The sequence below is a fragment of the Camelus bactrianus genome, chromosome 5 (genome assembly GCF_048773025.1).
Source record: "Camelus bactrianus isolate YW-2024 breed Bactrian camel chromosome 5, ASM4877302v1, whole genome shotgun sequence".
NCBI classification, from domain to species: Eukaryota; Metazoa; Chordata; class Mammalia; order Artiodactyla; family Camelidae; genus Camelus; species Camelus bactrianus.
The window spans coordinates 86,415,378-86,439,193 of NC_133543.1; the positions used below are offsets into that span (position 1 = coordinate 86,415,378).

General features: G+C 38.7%; 1 protein-coding gene across 1 annotated transcript in view; it reads left to right on the forward strand.

Moving 5' to 3' along the window:
• The first annotated feature begins 545 nt into the window (after positions 1–545).
• Positions 546–23,816, forward strand: part of XRCC5 (X-ray repair cross complementing 5) — an 82,720-nt gene continuing 59,449 nt past the window's right edge. The window contains exons 1-10 of the mRNA XM_074364272.1: positions 546–699; positions 4,138–4,251; positions 7,050–7,233; positions 8,293–8,341; positions 9,277–9,399; positions 12,329–12,520; positions 15,320–15,434; positions 16,565–16,703; positions 19,527–19,639; positions 23,276–23,338. Coding sequence (XP_074220373.1) covers positions 679–699; positions 4,138–4,251; positions 7,050–7,233; positions 8,293–8,341; positions 9,277–9,399; positions 12,329–12,520; positions 15,320–15,434; positions 16,565–16,703; positions 19,527–19,639; positions 23,276–23,338 — 1,113 coding nt within the window. The 5' untranslated portion in view covers positions 546–678. The remainder of the gene's footprint in view (positions 700–4,137; positions 4,252–7,049; positions 7,234–8,292; positions 8,342–9,276; positions 9,400–12,328; positions 12,521–15,319; positions 15,435–16,564; positions 16,704–19,526; positions 19,640–23,275; positions 23,339–23,816) is intronic.

The window sequence follows — 23,816 nt, forward strand, 5'->3', positions numbered from 1 at the left end:
AAAAAGGAGTGGCAAGTGTCGGGGCACTGTAACTGACAGCTGCCACTCCTAGAACATCTCTAGATTTGTCTTCTAGAACTAAACCTCACTTCCTCCCTTACAAGCTAGCGCCAAAGTACTGGGACATCCTTAGCAGATGCTGTTTCATGTCTCCAGGTCTTTATACATCCCATCTCCTCTTCAGGGAAGTATGCTCTTTCCACTTTTGATTGTCTGGAAAACTACCTTTTCTTCAGGCTTCGGCTCCAAGATCATCACATCTGATAAGTCTTTTGTTTTCCCTCTTTCGAGAAGAAACAGACTTTTAGAGAAGTTATGTGACTTTATGGATTCATGCTCATATTCGGGGAAATCTAACTCCAGATCGCTGACACAAAACGCTGTAGGTATTATTCTCAGTAAAAGAAAAGGGAAGTGAATCTTTTGGAGACGTGATTCCTAGCAAAGCAGCTCTAGATACTTAGACGAAGCTGGAAAACCGGAAAGCTTCTCCAACAGCTCGGAACGCAGGGGATCTGCGCATGCTCAGGGCGTCAACGCAGCGTTTCCCCGCCCCTTCCAGGCTCGGCGGGAAGCGGCCCTTTCTGCGACTCTCCGGCCCTTAGTCCGGCGGAACTGAGTTTCGGCGCCGCAGGTTCCCACTCGGAAGAGGCGAACGGGCGCTTGAGGGCCTGCAATATGGCGCGGTCGGGGAATAAGGTAGAAAGATAATTTGGCTTGGTCCTTGCTAGTGCCGGGGCTTCCGGAAAAGGTGGTTCGGAAGTGGGAATCATAGGATCACGGCGGTGCCCAGGAGTGGGGAGGGGAGATGATGGTGGTGGCCTGGGTCCGGAAGGCCGGGATCCAGGGATGCGCTGTGAGAAAGCTGGGGATTTGGAGTCTGAAGACCTGAACTTGACCCTCGCCCACTCTCCACCCCCCGCCGCCTCGTCAGCCCTCCCATCTTCTCATTTCCTCTCCATCTGGCCTCCTCCGGCCTTCCAGCCCACTCTGCCTCCCCTCCGTACCCGTATCCCAGCCTACCCCCTTCCTCCGACTCCTCTGTTACTTCTGAGCCCGGGTTTTGAAAATCTGTAAGAATGGAAGTTAGCCACGATAAACACCTATCGCACAGCTTTGTAAAACTTCAGAGAGGGATTGTGAGTAAAATAACTTGAAGTATAAAACGCCCTGTTATTACCTCTATAATAATCAAATGTTTCACATTTATTGAAAACTTAACTCTGGTAAGGCACTGATCTAAACACTTTATTCCTGTCTCATTTATTCTTCACAACAATCTCATGAGTTGAAAACTATTATCCCCAGTTTACAGGTGAGAAAAGTGAGGCAGTAAGTAAAGTGATTAGCTCAAGCTCACCTCGTCCGTAAGTGGTGGAACACGGATTTGAACGTAGGCTGTCTGCTTTCAGAGCCCTGGAGAATGTCTCTGTTACTAGGAATCTATGACCCTAATTGTCCCAGATTAATAACATTATGATGAATTTTAACAATGATTTTTAAAATACAGGCAGAGAGTAATTGTCTTTGAAGGGTCACTAGAGGGAGATGTGTTCCAGGGAGTTGATTCATTCATTAGGTATTTTACTAGGCATCTCATATACAGATAAACAAGATAGGAGTTTGAATCACTGATTCCTAGTCCTCTCAATTCTGCGTCGGGAAACGTTGATTAAAAATGATTAGGAACATATGCCACTCACCTCCTTTGTTCCTCTTCCAGCTGCTGAAAACTTTGCTGCTCTAATGGAGCCACTGTTTATGGCAGGTGGACTTGCAGGAAAATTCTGACAGCCTGTATTGCTTCAATACATAAATGCAGTGTTGCTTTATTGCCCAGTTTCTTTTTCCTGGGTTTTCTTACTGCAGCCAAAAAGGAGCTTGAAGTATTATATAGACCATTCTTCTGCTTTCAGACAAGTTCCATGCTGTGAAACCTTTTGATGCTATTTTTGGGTACCAGATTCCTGGCAAAAGACCTTTAGTCCTCTCATTTAGAGTTTTCTGGTTTAAAGGTGGCTCATATGAACATGTGTTAAATAAATGCAGCAGCATATTTGAAGACACTTCACTTTTTTAAGGTTCTTATGCTTAGAGCATTGAAACTATGGGATGTAAATTTTATTGCTATCAAAGGAGTTTTATAGTTGTTTATTATCACCTTTTCTCCAAACATGTTATTTATACTCAGGAAATCTCTTAGTATAAGTGCATTATGCTCCGTTCTTGGTAAACTAGGGAAAAACCTAAATAGTTTTGCCGTGTATTGCCTTGCCTGAGATACCACCAAATTGGAAATCATCTATAACATCCCTGATAGGAACTCATCCAGGTTTTTCAGATAATTCTATGGTTAGGCAACCACTCCTTCAGAAAATAGTAGTTCTTTCATTGATCACTTCTAAATACTATTTTTTTTTTCTCCTTTATATGGAGTCAAACCAGTATCCCTATAACTTCCATCTGTGGAGCCTGTTCTCTCTCTTGCAGAGCAGTATGAGGGTAACAATCATTCCCCTAAAGCTGCTCTTCTGGCTCAAATAGCCAGTTTTCCCTCCTGTTCTTCATGTCACATATTCTCCTAATCTGCTCATTTTGTGTTCATTTGTAATTAGTCTTTCTCAGAAGATGCGACAATGAGAACTGCTCATCATTTGTCAATTGTGGTCTGATCAGTACAAAGCACAGGTGAGACTGTCAGTCAGAATCAAAGAACGTTAACTCTGGAAAAGACCTTAGATCTCATCTAGTCCAACAACTGCTTCCTGCCTCCATGAATTAACAGTGAGGTTAAGTGACATATCCAAGGGCTCAGCTACTTGATAATGACTGGATACCAGGTCTCCAGATTGCTAATCTAGTCTTTTTTCACCATAAGACCTTTCTTTTCCTTCCTTAAAATCGATGCAACCTAAAATATTTTACAGGATGCAATAAAGTAGGTGTGGGGAGTGTAGTACTGTAGCCATGTCATAGTGGTGACATTTTAAAATGTCAGTTTATAATCCACCCTGAAATCGTGAGTCGCTATTTATTCAGGTGTCCTCTAGCCCATATTCAGTTAAATTTTGAATTCCAAGTACAGAACTTGACATGTATCCATATTTCTCTTAGTTTATATTTGCCCTGTTTCCTTAGTCCTCTGCATACACAGTTGCTAGCTAATGGTTAGGTGTCCTTATTTGGTTCCCTCTGCCTAAAACTCCCCTCATTCACATGACTGTCATGTCATCCAAGGTGAGGAGGGTATATAGTTCAGTGGTAGAGTGTGTACTTAGCACGAAGTCCTGGGTTCAACCCCCACTACCTCCATTAAATAAACAAACAAACAAACAAACCTAATTACCCCCCCAAACCCCTAGGAATGAAAAAATAAAATTTTTTAATTGGATGAAAAAAAAAAAAGATCCACCCAAGGATCATATCCAAGAAGTCTTTCTGCCTCCTTACCCGTCCTCTGTTTTTCCACTGGTCTTGGGTAGATGCCCCTCATGTGTGCTGCCATGGCACCCACTGTATGCCTCTGTCATGGAATATTGTGCTGGTGTTATTTATATGTGTGTCCCCAACTAGAGTAGATTTGGTGTCTTAGCTTTGTTTTAGATCCTGAACTTACAAACTGATTCAAATTGTTGGGTGTATCATTTTAACACATACATATTGTGACTGTCCCTACCTACTGCCACAAAAATGCTGGAGAAGAAGCTGTACCTCAAATCAGTGGCTTACAGCAGAAGCATCATTCTCGTGCTTAAACTGCATTTGGGCTGATGTATTTTGTTTGAGCTCAGCTGGGCTGGTCTTAGCTCTGGCCTGCAGGTTATTTTCAGATCTGCGTCCCGTGGATTTAATCTTGGGCTCAGGCCAAAGGAGCAGCTACCTGGAGCATGCACCTGTTCTGGCAGATACTTTCTAGGTTTTAGGAAATATTAGGGCTATTTAAAGTTTCTCCATGGTGAAAATCGGTATGTCTTACATACATCATCTGAATAGAACCCTCCCCTCCCTTTATCACCCATCTCCTGACTATCAGTGCAAGTTCTATGAGTGACATAAGCAAAGGATGCATCTCTTTTGCTTCTTTTTTTAGTGACCATTAGTAATGTTTTCTCACACACTCTGGGACTTTGTTTCTAGGCAGCTGTGGTGCTGTGTATGGATGTGGGCTTTGCCATGAGTAACTCCTCTCCTGGGGGAGGATCCCCATTTGAACTAGCAAAGAAGGTGATGACCATGTTTGTGCAGCGACAGGTAAGTTTCGGATTGGTCTTGAGCTTGTAACTCGTCGTCAACTGCTTGTTGCCTCCATTTAGTAATGCAGATACCAGCCTCCTTACAGTGTTCGCCCTCAGTGTTGTTAGGAATCTGAGGAGTCATTCTTATATCTGCTCACATGCAAAGCTAGTGAGCAAATACTAGAACCTGGTATTTTTTTCTTCTCTCATTTTGGCTCCTCCACTGGATATTACAGCTTTTCTCAGAAACATGAAGCAATGTAAAGTAATGTTTAAAAGTATAATTTCTGGAGCCAGATGGCCTGGGTTTGACTCCTTGCTCTGCCACGTCCCTTACTAACTTTGTGATCTTGAATCAGTCTTTCAACTGCTGTGTGCTATTCCAGTTACCGTTTCCTGGTTACAGACTATCCCCATGCTTAGTATCTTAAATGACATTTTAAAAAACTCATGTCTCATGGTTCTAGGAGATGACTGGGTGGCTCAGTTGGGTGATTCTCTCTAAGGCCTCTTGTGCCAGTGCAGTCAGCTGGGGCTGAGTCAGGAAGGTTCATGGGGCCAAACTTACATCCGAGATGGCTCACTCCCATGGCTGGCATGCCTTCTGGTGGCTGTGAGTGCAGCTGGGACTGTCCCCAGAACCCTTACACGTGGCCTCTTCATGTGGCTTAGGATTCTCACAGTATAGCAGCTGATTTTAAGGAAGTGTGTCCCAAGAGTGGATTTCGAAGAGACATGCTTATATGGCTTTCTGTGACCTAGCTTTAATCCCAGAAAGCCATTTCTGCCACCTTCTATTAATCAAGCAATTCACTCAGCCAGCTCATATTGGGGGAGGGGCGCAGGGAGTGGCGGGCGGGAATTGGACTCCCCTGTGGTTTTAAGGAATATTCTCCAAATACTGGGAGAGAAGGAATGGATGGTGACCATCTTCGAGACTTTCTACCACACTGCCTCAGTGTCCCATGTGCCAAGTAGGGGAAAATAATATACCTCTTGCGTAGGGTTATTTTGAGAAAAAAATTCTTAATGTAGATAAAGTGCTTAGAATAGTACTTAACATATTGTAAACACTCTGTGTTTTATTATTATTATTAATTTCTGCCCTTTCTGCCTGCTCTGACTGCCAAGTCCACGAAGTTCTGATTCATTCACTGGGTACTGCTGCTCCTCCTGGACACTTCTGCTATTTCTTCTGGGGGTTGCCTTTTCTACTGGACACTGTTACCTCCTACTGGTCATCCTGAAGTTTAACAGATTCTGATAATCTGGAGTCCTTAAAGTCTCGAGGAAGAGGATGCCTTTGACCCGATTTTTGGTTATAGTAATGTGCATTCGGATAGTGCTGCTGTGCCCCAATGTAGTATAGCTTTTCTAAAAAAGAGAAGCAGTGCTTTCAGGTTTTCTTTTTGATTCTGCTCCTTGCATAGGAGTCTGAGTGACTCTGGAAGGCTGGGAGACAGAACCCACACTGCAGTCAAACTTCCTTCCTTGCCCTCACTGAGGTTTTGTTGTTGAGCAAGATCACCTTGCCCTAAGGTGAAGTCTTGTCCAGGAGGCAGATGGAATTCTAGCAGGCCTGCCCCACTGGTGTGCTGGCCATGTTTGAACCCCAGTAGCTGGGACCTTTTCCCTATGGACAACTGGCAGTTGTAGCTGGACTTGTTACCAGACTGGGAAATTTAACAGACCATGCAGCAATGAAGAATGACAGTTCTGTCCTCTGCCCTCACAGCGTTCACCTCACTGATGTAAGAGGCTTCTGTTAGTAAGTAGGTGGGGACAGGACTGCCCTTTGTGTCACATACTATTTTTTGTTTTCATTATGAAATGTTTCATAAAAGGGGAAAATACAGAGAATAATATAATGGAAAGCTATTTTCCCATTGTCTAGTGCCCTACAGTCTGAAAGTTCTATTTGTTTGATTTCTTTTTCTCCTTTTTTCTTAAAATGTAAAATATTACAGATTAACTTGAAACCCCTTGTGTATCCCTCCCCAGCCCTCTTCTTTCCTCAGATTTTCATACCTATTGTCACATACATTTTATACTTTGGATGTAAGTGTTTTTATAAATACTATGTCGTATTGCATGATGCTCTCAAAAGTGTATGTAATGGTATGATGTGGTACGTATCATTCCACAACTTATTTTTTCTCAACCTTATGTTTTTGAGATTTATTCTTTTTTTTTTTTACTGAGCTGTAATATTCCATTGTATCAATATTTTGCAATGTGTTTTTGCATTCTCTGGTTGAGTGATAGTTAGTTTCCAGTTTTGCCCAGTTATAAGTGGTGCTGAAGTAAACTTGAACTTTCTTGTCCATTGTCTCCTTGTGTACATGTGCAAGAATTTCTCCATAGTATTTATCCCTGTAAGTGAAATTGCTGAGATAGAGAATATGAACCAACAGATATATTTTTTTAACTTCTGGAAAATTTAAACCCTGGCTAGTCATTCCAGAAAGACAGACGAAAATCTTTTCAAATTATCCGTAATTAGTCATCACTGAGAATTAGAGTCTGATTTGGGTGAAGGTCATCAAGAGGGTGGGAAGTCATCACCCTCCCATTCCTCCACCACAGATTGTACTGAAATGAAGGATAGGACCTATGGTCGATGAAGAGGTCTTAAAACCTGGGAATTTTCTCTGTCCATCAGTCCCATGGGCCAATTAGCCCAATTCTGTTGTTGACAGTGGCCCCAGGGACCTGCCATAGGGAGGTATGGTTGTCTTGCTCCCTGAAGGTTAAATATCTGATGGTTTCTAGGTGGTAATATATGATTTTCAGCCTTTTAACATCCTTGTCTAGGTGTTTGCTGAGAGCAAGGATGAGATTGCATTAGTCCTTTTTGGTACAGACGACACCAAGAATGCCCTGGCTGGTGAGGATCAGTATCAGAACATCACAGTGCACAGACACCTGATGCTACCGGATTTTGACTTGCTGGAGGACATTGAAAACAAAATCCAACCAGGTTCTCAACAAGCTGACTGTATCCTTTTTCAGCCAGAGAAGTCTCTTAAGAAATTTCCTTCAATCTGGGGAATAGTAATCTAGTTTGATGAGGTTTTCTGAGTCCCAGCTCTGACTTTATGGACATTTTTGGTTCCCAGGACATGTCAGGATCTAATGTGCGATTAATTAGGTTTGGTTGGGTGCCCTTTCTCTGTGCTAGTGACAGAGGCTGGGAGGTTTCGAAGGGGAAGATACTAGGGGGTATATGTGTGTATTGACCATGTGTGGAGGGTTTGGTAGTGGTGATGCTTAGAAATGTTTGGACATAGAGAAGATATTTTGGGAAGAATATAGCACTAGCTTTTGCCTAGCCTTTCTGGATGGAAGATATTTTTATGTCAAAAATCACATTGATACCTAAACTGTAAGACTTCCAATTTCTTCCATAGGTGTCCTGATTTTAAGGCATTTTTCTCCTTTTACTAAACAGTAGTACCATCCTTGATCACTAGGAGGTGCTGCTGTGCTGGGAGTGATTTACAAATGCTACATTATGGCTCACTTCATACTTAGGAGTAGACTGTAATCACAAAACATCGGCTCTAGATACTGTAAAATAGCGTCATAATTTTTGGTTAAATGGGACATGTTAGATTACCTTTTGGTTTCTTTTATTTTTCCTGGTTATATGTTTCAAGATGTGTACTTTGATATATAGCATATATGAATGTATGTTAGTGAAATAAACTTTGGAAGAAGGGCACTTGGGCAGGTACTTTTAATTTTTTAATTTTTTTAATTGAAGTATAGTCAGTTTACAGTGTTGTGTTAATTTCTGGTGTACAGCATTGTGATTCAGTTATGCACATATATATTCCTTTTCATATTCTTTTTCATTATAGGCTATTACAAGATATTGAATATTGTTTCCTGTGCTCTACAGTAGGTCCTTACTGTTTTCAAGTCCTTTTTAAATCATTACACAGTCAGCTCAGTGTCCACAATTTCTAGCACTGTGAATTTCACTGAAAAAAAGTTGCATGTTCTTGGAATAAAGGGACTTTTTGGTGTTACCTTCTGCCCTTAACTAGCTGAGTCCTGGATGCCCTTATTGTGTGCATGGATTTGATTCAACGAGAAACCATGTAAGTGTCTCAGCTGAAGAGAGTTGGAAATGAGCCTTTCTGCAAGAATTGTATGGGTTGTTGTATTCAGTGCACTGTATGATTCATTGTTAATCAAGTTGCATGTTTGCATGGCTAAAAAGGCATTTGATAAGAGTTCAGCCTTTCTTTTTAAAAAGTTTAGAAAGAGGAAGGGCTATACTTCGTGGAACTTCTCTGGGGAAAATTAATGTTTGGCTTATTTCCTTTTCCTTCCTTTTTGACTTAAGCTAACCAGCAGGACTTGTAAAAAATACTAAGCGTTATGGTCCATACGTTATTGAAATTAAATGCATAGTAACTCTGGCCAGCTTCCTAGCTTATTACTTATTTAATTACTGTGCCTTTAAAATGTGTGTCTTCAAATACGCACACACACCCACACACCCTGTTAGGAAAAGCATTTGTACTAAAATCTCAGGCTGAAATTTGTATTATCATTTCTCAGTCTCTGTACATCCTGTGCAAAATCCTGCCATTAGCCCTGTGTGTGAAATCAGACCAAGGTGTTTGAAAAGTGAACCCTTGCAAGGCTGTAATTATAATACCTTGGGAGAATTCCTTGTTTACATTCTTTACATTCTGCATATGTGGAGGATGGAAGGGGATCCTTTTTTATCATAGTGACCACATCTTTAACTGAAATTAGAGTTATGAAATCCGGGAAGTAATATTTCCATAATGCTCAGAAATTTTCCCTAAGAAGTTGAAAGTGTGAGTTACCACTTGGTTGATTACGTGCTTAGTAGAAACTTAGCTAAACATCAACAACACATGGACTTCTAGAATGTAATCACATTTGTTAACAGGGCTAGATTCATTCCTTACCCTTTTTCAGCTCAGCAACCAAGTACTTTTGAGTTTGTAGGAAATAATTCCGGAGAATGATTTCTTAATGTGATAACTCTCTTTTTTAGAGGAAAGAAGTTTAATAAGAAGCATATTGAAGTGTTCACTGACCTCAGCAGCCCGTTCAGCAAAGATCAGCTGGATGTTATAATTCATAACTTGAAGAAATCCGGCATCTCCCTACAATTCTTGTAAGACCATAAGAATAGCGTTTGTAGAGAAATCCTGTTCTCTCGGAATCAGTGAGTGGGACCCTTCGTAGAGCATTTGGCTCCCAGGAGCCTTCTGTTTTTGCTCTTGAGTCAGAATCTGTCAGATTATTGACCTCAGCCGACATTCACTGATTACTGTCTGTGTCCCAGGAACTCTTCTGAGTTTTGTTGATAAAGGGATGAGAGTCACAGTGAAATGAAATTCAGCCCAGTAGCAGATTATTTGTGCAGTTCTTGGACTCACAGAACTGAGGAATTAGTGGAATCTTTTAAGGGCGTTCAGTTCATCTCATGCCTGCATAGAAGACTTCACCCAGTTACCAGGTTGATGGTGTCTTTCCTTAAACAGCCTAGAGAGCTGTGTCTTAAAGACAGTAGATATTTTTAGGATAGGGAGGAATATCAACTTGGGTATCATTTTAAACACATGCTTATTTTTAACTCTTTCTCAGATCTAAAGGATACATAGACATATATAAAACGTAATTTGCTTTTGAATATTTACAGATAAAGTATACAAATTTAGGGGGACATTTATTTCAGTTTGTTGAGAAGAGATTCCCTCCTCCCCCAAAAACTTGAATTTCTCCTCCAGGCATTTGCTTTCTTTATCCCTCACAGAAAGTTCTTTTCACGACATTAATCCTTCCTGCTGCATCTGAAACCTGTTTTTTCTTGTCCTATTTTTGGTAAAAGCAGAGTGATAGTATAGAATGTTGAATTATTAGTCTTCTGGGGACACTCATTTTTCAGATCGAGAGCTCTACCAAAAAGTCTCAGCTTTGAGTGGTAAGCCTTCGGCTTCTTTAAAATGCCTGCCGTAGGGAATTAAGAACCTCTCTTGCATGTATGTACCTCTTAAGATTGCTGAAGGGCATCTCCTTTCTGCAGAACTGTAGAAAAATAGTTCAGAATAACCCATCGAACTGATACTCGTTAAGATGGTACTTCAGAGAAATTAAGTGCTTTTTAAGTGAGTCTTCTCTTCTTATTGAGTGTAGGGCTTCTCAGCACTTCAAAAGCCCAACTCGGCTTCTATTCCCTGTTCATAATCTTGGATGCCTTTACATGGTTGAAGCATCCTGCACTTCTGTCAATGTCGTTGGAAAGGGCTACTTTCAGTGTGTGAGCAACACTGAGTGCTGAAGAGGGAACTGTAGCCTTTTCTTCCACTTGCTTGTCATTAGACTAGTTGTATTTTTTCTTGCATAATGCCCTTCTTCCTTTGCTCCAAACCTGTAGTATGCAAGTTAGTTTTTGGTTTTATTGTTTGGTGAGTCCCATGTATGACTGATTGTTCTAGTTGGACTAAAAAAATGCCAACAGGTCAGAGAAGCACTGTGTCCTGTGCAGGCTTGTCCCTTGGACCTCGTTTTTAGTTTCTTCTACCGACTACTGAGAAAGTTTATTTCTGGTCTAATGCAGGGTGGAAAGAACTGTCACTGTAACTTCTTTTTTCAGGATAACTTCCTGACCCTTCATTTTCATGTGATTCATCCTTTCTTCCTGGCTGATGCTATGGAAACAGCAGTAGTCTGATGCAAACCCAAAGTGTCTGCCATACTCTGCTCCCCGGAAGCCCTTTTTCATGTAACACAGGACATGCACATCTGTCATGCTAAGAATATGTAGGAAGAATGTAACCAGGAAGCTCTGTTTTAAGGATAGCAAATAAAATGATAAGAGAAATCACCTTAAAAATAACCATCTGCGTAGGGGTGACCAACAAGTCATGTTGAGTAAACTGAAAAGATTGCTGAATTCAGATGTTTGGGTTTCCAGGGACAGAGTAAGTTTATACGCTGCAGGGGAAAGAACCTTGTTCTTTCAGTCAGATGACTGAGTCTTTGCTCCATCACTTATTAGCTGTGTGGCCTTGGCCAAATTATTTCATCTCTGCAGCTCAGTTTCCTTTTAGAAAATGGAGATAGAAATCTCTACGTAACATAAAACGATGAAATTAGATTGTTTACGTGACAGCATTTATAAAGTGCCATATAGGGTATTATCATAAAATGTGCTTGGTTGACTTTTCAATTTGTATATTGATTATTGAATATTCCTATGACTGATAATTTCAGTGTATTTTTAGTCTCGTTTTAGTCAAACAACTGGAGTGAAACACAAGAACAACATTGGTTTTACTTATTTCTGGCAATTGATTTCTGTATAGGAATTCTCTATCTAAAAATAATGATGATAACAAAGTATTTCATATACAATCTCTTATGAATCTTTATAAAAACTTTGAGAGGTCGTTAATGGGCATTTATTTATTTCTTTTTATCTGCCTAGAATATCATCCACCCAACCTTTTTTCGAGGAAGCCTTCCTTCCTACTCTTTAACCTCATGGCTTGAATGAAAGCTGACATCTTCTAGATCTGGCCCCAGGCTACCACTGATTCCTTGTTCTTTTGAATTGGAGAGTAGAGGGTTAAACCCTCAGTCCCTCTTTAATAGTGGAGTTGGACATTATGAGCTTGAATGTGTTCAGAAGCAGTGTGGAGGAAGCCAGTCTGAGAGAGCGAGGCCAACAAAGAGGCAAATGATGATGAAATACAGAGATATAGAGTGAGAGGGTCACAAAATCCTTGTGGTGTTTGAAACCAGGTCGAGTCATCCTAAGGCCATGTGCAGCCTTTTCTCTTTAAATTATTTGGTTATGTAAGCCAATAAATTTCCCCCGTAGAAGCCAAACCAAAGAGGCTTAGGTCACTTGAAACTGACAGGATGCTGGCTAAGGTTAGATAAGTGTGACAGTTGAGGAATGTAGAGCTCAAAGAGGCTGGTTGACTGACATGCCCATTTTCTCATAGTTAGTGAGAGACAGTCACAGGATTAGAATCCAGGTTAGTATTTGTCTTCAGAGCTTGTCTTCTTAACTACTGCTGATCTTTCCCTGATAGCTTGCCTTTTCCAGTTGACAAAGAAGATGGAACTGGGGACAGGGGAGATGGCAACCTGAGCTTGGACCACCACGGGCCCTCCTTTCCTCTGAAAGGGATTACCGAGCAGCAAAAAGAAGGTATTCAGATGGTGAAAAAGGTGATGATGTCTTTAGAAGGTGAAGATGGGCTGGATGAAATTTATTCCTTCAGGTAAGAAGTGAAAACATTGTTACAACTTTTAGTCGTAAGCAGAATAATTTCTCTTTTGATCAGAAGACTCCCTAATGCTTTTCCTTTCCTGGGCCACTCTTGAATTAGCAGTTATTCTTTAATATATATTCCAATTTTTATTAAGGAAATGGTACACCAGCCCCTAGTCCCTTTTTTAAGTTTGTGTTGTTGGCACAAGATTTCTTGTTTATTTCTAGGACTGCGGTAGTGGAGTTTGGAAATATATAGATACCACAAAAGATTTAACAAGTCAAATTTTTAATGATGAGGTGGTAGATTTCTTCTTTGTGCCAAGCTCGGGGCACATTTCTTGGGCCCTCCCTTTTTATCCACTTGAAAATATTCTTAATTATAAAAAGTAATGTCAGATCTGAGATAATAATATATTCTTATCCTCTGATTGAGGTTTTGGGAGGCAGTATACTGTAATATAGTGATTTTTTAAAAAACTGGTCACAAAATAGTTTTGTACGGCAAAACAAAACAAAACCAAACAAAAAAGACCGAAAATGTTAAGAATTTATAACCTACTTATTTCTGTGGGCTTCGTAAAGGCAAAATGATTTAAGAAATGTGTAATCCCTGAAGGACCATAGAGCAATAAAGCAAGCTGCTTTTCTCAGCCATGCAGTTAGAGACTGTGGGAGAGACAGTCTCCTTTATCCATGTTATTCTTGGTTAGAATTGGATATATGCTTATTTTGAGCAAAGAACCTGAAAGGGGTCCATAGCATCTAGAACAGTATATTTTGAGGGGCCAGATTTGGTAAAAGTGGCAACAGAATACTTTACCACAAGGCACGGATTGTGGATTTTCAGACTCTTAGGGATAATACCACTTAATGTTAAAGAATTCATTCTAGTTTATCGATAAATACAGAAAATATAAGCATTTTAAGCAAAGTTCTTAATTGAAGTAAAGGTTCAATTGAAGTAAAGTTTCAACAGATATTTTTGGAGTAACTGTAATGTATATATGCTCTAATTTTTCTTCTCAGTCACAATTTTTGAATATTCGTGGGGAGCTGTACTTGACAAGCAATACATCCTGATTTTCTAATTATACATACTTTTGAAAAATTGCAGGTAAATGGGAATTTTGGAAATTGAATTGTAATTTCCCAAGGGGTTGGCAAAAGAATCAGTGAGGAATCCTGTAAAGTAACATTTCTTGTCATAGTGTGTGTTCTTACTGCAATGCATGCGAATATGTGTTCCTTAATTATTCTTTCAAATTTGGACATGGCTTGCTTTAATGTGGGAATACATATCTTAAGATAACATATTCACCATATTATAGAGAAGAATTATAGGCCACTAAAATTACCATTAAAAAAAGTTTATTTTCCTATAACATAGCAAGGAGGAAAATTACTATTTGTTGTCCTAGCAATTTGAAGCTGCTTGGATTTAAGTCTGCCATGAAGATTTGGACCAGCACTTTGCCATCCAATATATTACCCATTATCCACACGTGGCTATTTAAATTTAAATTCATTAAAATTAAGTAAAATAAAAAATCTAGTCCCTCAGTCACACTCATCATTAGTTCAAGTGCTCACTAAACTATTGGACAGGCACAGTTAGAAATAGAACGTTTCACTCATTGCACAGAGTTGTGCAGGACAACACTGGACTAGACTTGTCCTCATCTAGAAGACCAGTAGAGAAAGGTAACTTGACTTCTAATTGGGGAGGTTCACATCTAGTGCAGAGCTCATCCAGTTGTTCTCAGCTGTTACATATAAGATACTGGTCTTTAGAATTTCACATGGAACAGAATCCAAACCGCTTGATAGTTTTAGACTGACTTATACTTGGACTGGCAATGTTGCATGAGACAGGTAAGACTTGGTTTCATACCTATTCACTCCCCAGTGAATCCAAAGTCAAGATGTACCATAAGCTTTGGAGAAGGGTATCAGGTAGAATATCTACTATCCTTGTAAATTATGTATGAAAATTGGAGTCTCTTGAGACCTCTTTGTCCACAACTGTGAGTAATGTCACATAATCCTTAGCAAATACCACAAATTCCACCCATCTCCTATAATTTCCTCTGTTGTGTTTGATTAGGGACCAGATGAAAATAGAATTGATCTTCACTAGTATTCAAATGAAGTAGTACTCTACATTGTGTTTGCTACTTCCCAATTCCTCTTCCTGCCCAGTAAGAAATCTAGAGTTATCTGCTTTACTTTAAGACTGAACATAGACTTTTTAAGTTCCTTTAGCCCACGGAGAGTCATTATTTAACTTTCTTCATTGTTTGCATATACACCTTTTATCTTTTATTTAAGAGAATTGAAATTAACTAAAGAATTACAGAGTTGTGAACAGTGATGTTATAGGATGGTGCTCACCCTTTGATATCCTAGAGCAGGGCTTTTTATCCTCAGGTCCTTGGTTTTCAGGGAGTTGGTGTGTACAAACTGATTTATGAATGTGCCTTTATCATATCCTCACAGTGTCCTTGGTCCTGAAAAGAGTGTTAAGAACAACTGGCTGAGTTGAAAGAAAAGATTGAATAGGGGAAGATAGAGATGTTCTGTTTCACTTGACAGTAAAGGAATTCAGCTCATTGCTCCTAAGCCAGCTCATTTATATTCTGGCTCTTTCCCAGCTGATGGTTGCCACAAGTTTTCCTTGCCATCCTCTGCTGTTCCTCTCTTTATATAATCAACATCTCACTTCTCATTCTAGAAAACTAAATGCAACATCCAACACAGGCTAACGTTTTAAAATTGTTGCTTTCATCATACATTTTTCTTTATTAAGTGAGAGTCTGAGGCAACTGTGTGTCTTTAAGAAAATTGAGAGGTCTTCCGTGCCCTGGCATTGTCAACTGACCATTGGCTCCAATTTGTCTATAAAGATTGTGGCTTATAAATCGGTAAGTGGTAGGTACATGTTTTTTAAAGAAATGTTACCAGGCAGACAAATATGCTTATATAAGGAACTGACAGTTCATGTGTGGGTTACTCAAAGCCATAATTACTACTTCTCTAACTACTCTCCCTGTTCATTTCATCTCTGTTTAGCTTTTATGTGAAAGGCATGGTAGGAGAGGAAGTTTTAAGAATTGTCTATAATAGAGGTTGATTCCCTGCTCTCTCTTTCTCTCCTTTGACAACTGATCGTTAATCATGAGTTTCAGGCCTTTCTCGTTCTCTCTTTCTCTTTTAAAGAGAGAAAATGAAATGCGTTAAGTTGTGTCATTGTAGTATCATAGCAGAAATACAGATACACACCAGAGATAAGTTCAGCGTTTTGAAAACTCAGTCACATCTAATTCATTTATTAATGATCTGATAGTAACAACATCTATGAGATATCCAAAGATGTTAACTTGTTAGTGTGACATTACTTTTTGTAATGTATGTACATTTGTACATAATAGCACATTTTAAAAATGAGTTGCTCTTGATAATTATTTGATAAAATTCCAGTTTGAGTATAAGTTCGTGGCTCATGCCTCCACCTGGCCCTCCTTGCCTTTTTTCTTTAAATGTACAAAATAAATACATGAAAACATGTTTTTTATATGTTCAAAGACTTAATTCCAAAACACATTACATGCATGAAAACCATGGAGGTACTTCTTTATTTTGGGTTCCATCAAGTCTAGAATAGCATCCCTGGGAATAAAAATTTAGTCTCCTTCCTTCCTTTTTTTTTTTTCCTAGTCTCTTTTTCATATTTCCTTATTGATTTCTGCCTGCTTTCCCTTTCTTCTCTGTTAGAAAACTGTGATAACAAAATACAAAATCTGGAGGTTTTGTATAGAGAGTGTTGGAATAGCTACAGATATTTGTCTATGGATTACCCTGGGAAAAAGTGAAATATAGAAAGAATTACAAGATAAACTAAAATTTCCACAGTAGGCAAGAGATGACAATGTAGCTAGAGTAATTGTTCTGGATTTTTTTTTCTGTAAAGCAGAGAGTATATTAGGTTTTTATCTTTTGTCATTCAGAATCCTAGCTTTCCTTGTTTTCCCTTTATTTTTCTTTTGGAAATCAGATTCTTCAGGAGAAAACTAAAAAGTCTTGGACAGTTGTAGATGCAAGAACCCTTAAAAAAGAAGATATACGAAAAGAAACAGTTTTTTGCTTGAATGATGATGATGAAACTGAAGTTCCGAAAGAGGATACTATTCAAGGTATTATGCCAGTGAGAGTTTCACTTCTGCCTCAAAGATTTTCTTCAAGATGATGTGAAGCAGACTAGGTTTTATATTGTTATTTGTTGAGAGACACAGCCATCTGGAGGGGACCCTGAGACACTGGGTCCTTTAGCTCATCTATTGGGTCTTAGGCAGGATGGTTCCGAGGCAGAAGTACACTCGGGCATTCGTCTCTGTGGGTTTTAAATGTCTCAAGTGACAGGACTTGATACTTGGCTTTGTTTTAAAGTCTGAAGCTTACTAGCTAGGAGAATGCTTATATTAATGTGACTGTAGCAGGTTTTTCGGTTTATCTTTGACTTCCATGATGATCATTTTTCTGAATGCCATTTTCAGGTCTTATATCCTGCCAGATTGGCTTCCTTAAGGAATTAAGAGGATAAGAAAAATCCTCTCTGTTTGTCATATTGCTTTATGTTCACTGGGATCTTTAGAGTTGTACTTTATATATTTACACCTATTTGATCTGCATAGTGTATCTAGATGGCATCTCTATCCAGATGGCTTAGAAACTGGCTGGGAGTATCTGAATGTTCAGGAGCTAAAACGATAAGATACCAAATGATGGTTAATGTAGAAACCAGGGTCTTTTAAAAAATTTATCGCCAAACTGTGTGCAACTCTGTATAATTTTAATTTGCAAGCCTTGAAAAAAATTCCTTTCATCTGTGACACTGTATTGCAGTATTAGTGTATATTTGTGTATGTTGCAGGAGTTGTAAGGGGCTTGGGAGAGTAATTAAAGGCAATGGTGATTATAACTCCTTTTTCTCTCCTGATGGATTATGTTTAGAATGTGAATAACACCCCAGAATCTTTACTAATTCTTTAATTCAACTCAGTAGTAAGTGTAGTTAAGAACAGAAATTTTGGAGTCAGGCCTTGGTTAGAATCATGGCTCCATTACTTGCTAGTCATTTGATTCTAGTATAATGACTGGCCTGTCATAGGAAGCATAGCATGATTAAGGGCATAAGACCAGGAAAGCAGAGGGCCTTCTCAGTGATACTGCATAGTTGGGTGGGTGTATTGGGCATACGCAGATTCGTACTCTAGATAGTATCTGATAGACAGCCTGCATTTTCTCTTTTAATCTTCACAACAACCACTAAAGTTGGCAGTCTTGTTTCCATTTTATCAGTAACGGAATCAAGGCTGAAAGACATTCACGTAGGCAAGGTCACATAGTTAACAACTGGCAGAATTTGAACCCAGGACTGTCCTACTGCAGAGTCTGTGTTTCTACAAACTATTCTAAATTAGGAAGGGCTTTGAATGATAGACTGAAGAGTTTATGCTTAATTTTGAAAGCAACATGGAGCTGTCTGTAAGTTTTGAGGAGCAGAGTGTCACTGGGGCTGTGTTTTAGGAAGATTAATATGATATCTGGGTATAGGATGGGTTGGAAGGAGAAGGGACTAGTGATGAGGGTGCTGATTCTTTTGGTTGCAGGTGAAGAAAGCAGCTCTGGTTATCTTAGGCAAGAAGCAAATGTATTGGTGGAGTAATGGAAAGGGAAGTGTTAAACGTTTCAGTTCAAAGAGCATAGGTGTGCAGCTTTTCTCTCTTTTTTACAGTTACTCACAAACTTCCTTTGTCTGCCCTCCACTCTTAGACGGACTAGTATATGAGCAAAGAAATATGGCCGTATTATGTTGTAGTCTGTTCTTTACTTTTTGCCATGTATAAAAGTTAGAGTTACTGATTTTCTTTAAATAGATGAACCAGAAAACATAAGCCAGTTTTAGTCTGAATTTTCAGGTTACTGTTAAACAATTCAAGTAAGATGGCTTGAAAAACATTTGGTTTAGATACCATGTTTAATTATGTGCCATATGTATCCCTCTTAATTTTTTGTTGAAATTTTTGTTTTTATCGTCAGCTTTTTAAAAAAGACATATGTGAAAATAGATACTTTCTTTTTAATTAAATACATGGCATGAACAATGCAAAAGGAACTAATAAACACTGAATCACAGAGTCTACCCTCAACCACACACGTTTCTTTGTTTCTTGGGGTAAAGATGCATGTGCTTTTTATTTGCCCTAGGTCAGAATCCTTGGATTTTGATGGTCCTTCTCCCCACTAAACTTGTAAGACTATATATTAAAAAGACATGACATTGCATAGAGCAGAGGCCTTGGAACAGGGTTGGAATTTTTTTTAAGGAGCCAAGAGCCTATATCTGTATGAATAACCTAAGTAATTAAAAAGAAAAAAAGTAGATAATCCATTCCCAGAAACAAAATACATTTAAATGCAGAAAAATATCCAACTTATCAGTTGAATGTTTCTAAATGGAAGAATTTTGGCTTCTTCCATTAGGCATTTGTATATCTCCAGCATGCATCTTTGAGAACATTTTGTCCTGAAAATTTCCTGTGTGCATTTTTCTCTGTGGGTCTCCAGGTTTCTGAATGAGTGTGTTCTTGTTATTATGTTTACAAATCATGACTGTCCTTTACTCAACCACGGTTTATCTTTGGAGGATAACTAGCACATTACATTTGCTGCATTCTTTCTTCTAGGCTGGAGAATCATTAGCGTAACTAGATTGCAGAATATGCTCCTTAAAAAATATAATTAGATTTTAATCATTTCTATATTGTGTATGTTGTTTGTGGATCTGCTGCTTTTTCCCCATTGGTCATAAGGGGCAGAAATCTGGTCCCAGGGGACAGTATATGGAGGCTTGATCCGGAGTGTGCATGTATTGTTAATACATGTGTAGGGCCAATTTCAGCTTGTAGAAAATGAGGCCCCATATGCTTAACAGATGCTCTTCTCTTGTTCTCTAGGGTTTCGCTATGGGAGTGATATCATTCCTTTCTCTAAAGTGGATCAGGAGCAAATGAAATATAAATCGGAGGGGAAGTGCTTCTCTGTTTTGGGATTTTGTAGATCTTCTCAGGTACAGCGCTCATTCTACTAATCGTAAACAAAACAAAGGAGCTTTTTCTCATTATTATTGGAGATGGTAGCTTTTGATTGGGCTTTTTGTTTATAATATATATTTATTTCACTTAAAGTTTTTCTAAAATGTGGTCTGGAGTATTTCTTTTTCTTTTAATTTTTAATTTTATTTATTTTGGGGGAGGCGGTCATTAGGTCTATTTACTTACTATTGGTTTGTTTATTTGTTTGTTTTAATGGAGGTAGTGGGGATTGAATCCCAGACCTCTACCACTGAGCTCTACCCTCCCCCTCAGGTCTGAAGTATTTCTGTCTTTGAGTTTTGTTTGTTTTTGTTTTGTGAGGGGAGGTAATTAGGTTTATTTGTTTATTTTAATGGGAATTGAACTCAGGACCTGGTGAATGCTAAGCATGCCCTCTACCACTGAGCTATACCCTTCCGATATCTTTGATTTTTGAAGATAAAATCCAAGATATAGAGAAGTCAGCATGAATCAGAAGAATAGATTCAATTAAAAGTCACTTAGCTTTGCTGCCGGTCGTAGCTCTTAGCAGTCTTAAAGAAATAGCATCCAGTTCTTTGTTATTGTATTGCTTTCTCCAAACTGTCATGTGTACTGGAGTGTTTTATAAGAATGAAAGTCTAGCTGTGTTTTACATGACCATAGACCTCTTTGAATATCATTGATTTATGCCAGTCACCCTTCTTCTCAATGCCCAACAAAGAGGTCTAAGGTCTGAAACTTGTTCATAAGTTATATATTTTTTAGACAGCAATGCAGAGATACAAAATAGACATAGTGGGACATGTAGTAACTCACTGAAGGCCATGGGATACCATATTCTATCCTAGAAAGGGTCATTAAAGATTCCCAGAGGTCTTAGGTGAAATGTTCTTGAGGTAGGCAACCAATGAGAGTGAATAAGTAGAAAGTGCATCTTTTCAGGCTCTGGAGGGATGAAGAGGTTTTTGTTGGTTCTAGAAGACTCAAGTGAGAATTATAATAAAAATAAATATTACCCAATATATCGAATTTGAACTTCTTCATGTTGCACTAAGCATATAATCCCTGTGTGACTCAGTGTTAGAGTAAGTCAGTGCAGTTGAGGAGAATGTTTTTCATTATATGCCAAAACTGTTAGATACATTTTTAAGACTCATTAGCCCAAAACTGAGAATATTTACTCAAAGTCAGTACATTTTAATAGTGGTAATAAATACTTTTTGGAAGTTGAAAGTCTCTAACAATTCTCCAAGAAATTACACTAGATGTACTTTTCTCTAAAGTTACTCATTTGGGGAGGTGTATAAACTTAAAACTTATGGTTAATAATGAATCTTTTCATTGAAACAGAATGTCCATTCAGATCTATTTGTAGAAACTGGCCTATTGGGAATTGGCTCTGTCTAATTCCAGATAGGCAGAAAAGACCTTTCCAAAACACCTGCAAGTGTACTTCAGGACTCAAAAAACTGAAATCGCTTGTGCCAGGGTGAGAGTGGGGGCCTATTTAGTTAAATGACAAAGCAAGAAAGAGTGAGATGAACAGAAAGCACATTTTTCATTTTAAAAGATTTTTCATTAACTTAAAATTAACTTTTAAGTCATGAAGTGTTTTCTAAATCAACTTTTTGTTTTTAAGCTCTAAATTATTTTTATCTTAAGCATAATATCAGACAGGTAAAATGAAGATAATCATAATAACTACCATTGAGTGATTATAATATTCCAGTCACTATACCAAGCATTTTTATATAAATTTTCATTTAATTTTTATTACAAGCCTCCTAGGTGGGTGCCATGATATGTATATTATACATTAGGCAATTGAGGCTCAAAGCTATTAAATAACTGGCCCAAGGTCACCCAGCTAGCAGGTTGTAGAGTTGGGTTTTGAACCAGGTCTCTTTTGACTCCAAAGCTTATGCCATTAAGCAGTTGTAATCTGCCCACCAGGTGAACAGACTCATTTTTGAAAAGTCCATTTTTTTACATACCTGCTTTCATGTATTATCTTAACTGCGTACACATTATCATAAGAGCAAGGTGTTTTCCATACCAACAAAGGTAAAATATAGGTATGTACCTTTTAATAGACTAGTAATTATCTTAAAGTTAAATATATTATATATTTTTCCAGATTCCCTTAAACTGAGGGAAACTGACATTTCTGGATTGAATTAATATGAAACTTTTCATTATATAAAATAGGCTTCTTTTTTTTTTTGAGTTGTGAATTACTCTTCTCTTTTAAATTTTCAAAAGTCTTCTATTTGTCTTCTTCCAAGTTGTCAGTGTTCATATCTAATTATAGGCTGAATAAGCATTTAGCCAGAATTTCCCCAAATGTCTGATTGCCCTTTGAGAAGTCATTTAGGTGCCTTAGGGAAAGATATCATTAACTGTTGTTCAATCAGTCAAGAACTATTATGGATTCTAACAGGAGGGCAAATCTGTATGAATGTAGCAAACTAAAAATATAGGATTATTCTCATATTTCTTCAAATAAAGGTTTTCAAATGGGGGATGGAAGTGAGGGATGGACGGTATTTGAATCATATGGGCCTCACCCACACACCTTTGAGACTCCGTCTTCTTGAGCTGCTGTTACTGTGTGAAAGTGCTCACAGTTTCTCTCTTTAGAGGTGGGAGGGCAGAAGACATGTGAGAAGCATTGCCCATACAGCATATAGCACATTCTTAAAAGTGAGCTCTGGGCTCAAGATCTCACAGATCGTAGAGAAGCTAATCTTGGTTGGTAGATGCAGGTGGTTATAATACTAGGAACTCTTCAGTATCCATTTTCTGAACTGTGACTCCTCTGATACTCGGCTAGTTCAGAAACTTAAAGGACATGTAGTACTTATTTTTGGTTTAACTGGCTTCCCTTCCTCCAGTCCTGCCCCTCTAATTAGTTCTTCACTCTAGTCTCTTTGCAGTTCATCAGTGCCTTGTCACTGCTCTTAGGATGAAGCTCAAACCACTTAACTTTGCTCACAAGAAGTTTCATGATCTGATCTTTGCTAATCTCGCTAGTCTAACTTTCAGCTTTCTGTTTGCACTGTGGTACCACACTACTCTAAAGGCAGTTCCCCAAATGTACTACATGTTTATGTCACTCCAGACTCATTCACACTATCATCTCTGCCCAGGACACTTGTGTCCAGACTTTCATTGTAGTTAGTTCCTTTACATCCTTTAAGTCTTGACTTAAGTGTCACCATTTGCAGAAACTTTCTGTGACCCTCCCTGTGACCAAGCTAGATGGCCTTCTTATGTGCTCTTGTGGCACTGCACTGTAATACTGTACTCTTGTGCCCTGGAAGCCCTGTGTGGTAACAGTGCATTGCAGTTAATTTCATGTTTATTTATCTAAGCTCCTCAAGACAAAGCTATACCTATTCATTAGTGTGTTTACAGTGCCCAGAACAATGTTTGACATAAACTCGGTGCTCACTTATTTATTGTGTTCAATTGATTTGACCCTTAAGTAGTAAGTTGTTTCTAGTACCAGTGAATGTTTTACAGTAAGAGCATTTTGAATAGAATTTCTTAGTAACTTGCAACTTTATGGTTTTTTGTGTTTCTTATTTTGGATCAAAACCAGTTCTTTTCCTCACTTACTCTTGTAGGTCCACAGGAAATATTTTATGGGAAATCAAGTTCTAAAGGTCTTTGCAGCAAAAGATGATGAGGTGAGTTGACAGTGGGTCTTTGAGGTAATGCCACAGGATTGAATTGTCATTTTAAGTGAGTTGTTTGGGGCTTTTATAGTTTCAAATGACATTAACTCTTGCAACAGTAGCGGGAAAATTCACTGACCTTTAACTCTGAAAGTGGAGAAATGATAAATGAATGGGTCATAGCATGGGCACAAGGCCTGAGGACATAGTGCTGCAACTGAAGGCCAGGTGAGTATTAAAAACCAAAACATTTGAACAGATACACTTAGGTATAGGAATCTTATGGTCACATGTTCAGGAAGGCTGGGGTCAGGTTAAATTTTTCATTTTCATAAATAGCACATTTAGTGCTAGCTTAAGCATCCTGGAGATGAGCTTCCCTGGCTCACTGGACCATGTCCATCACTGAGATATATGTCTTATCCCCCTCCCTTCTCCCTTTTCATTCTGTTTCTACCTCCCGAAGAGAGTCTGTTTTCAGGCTGGTTTC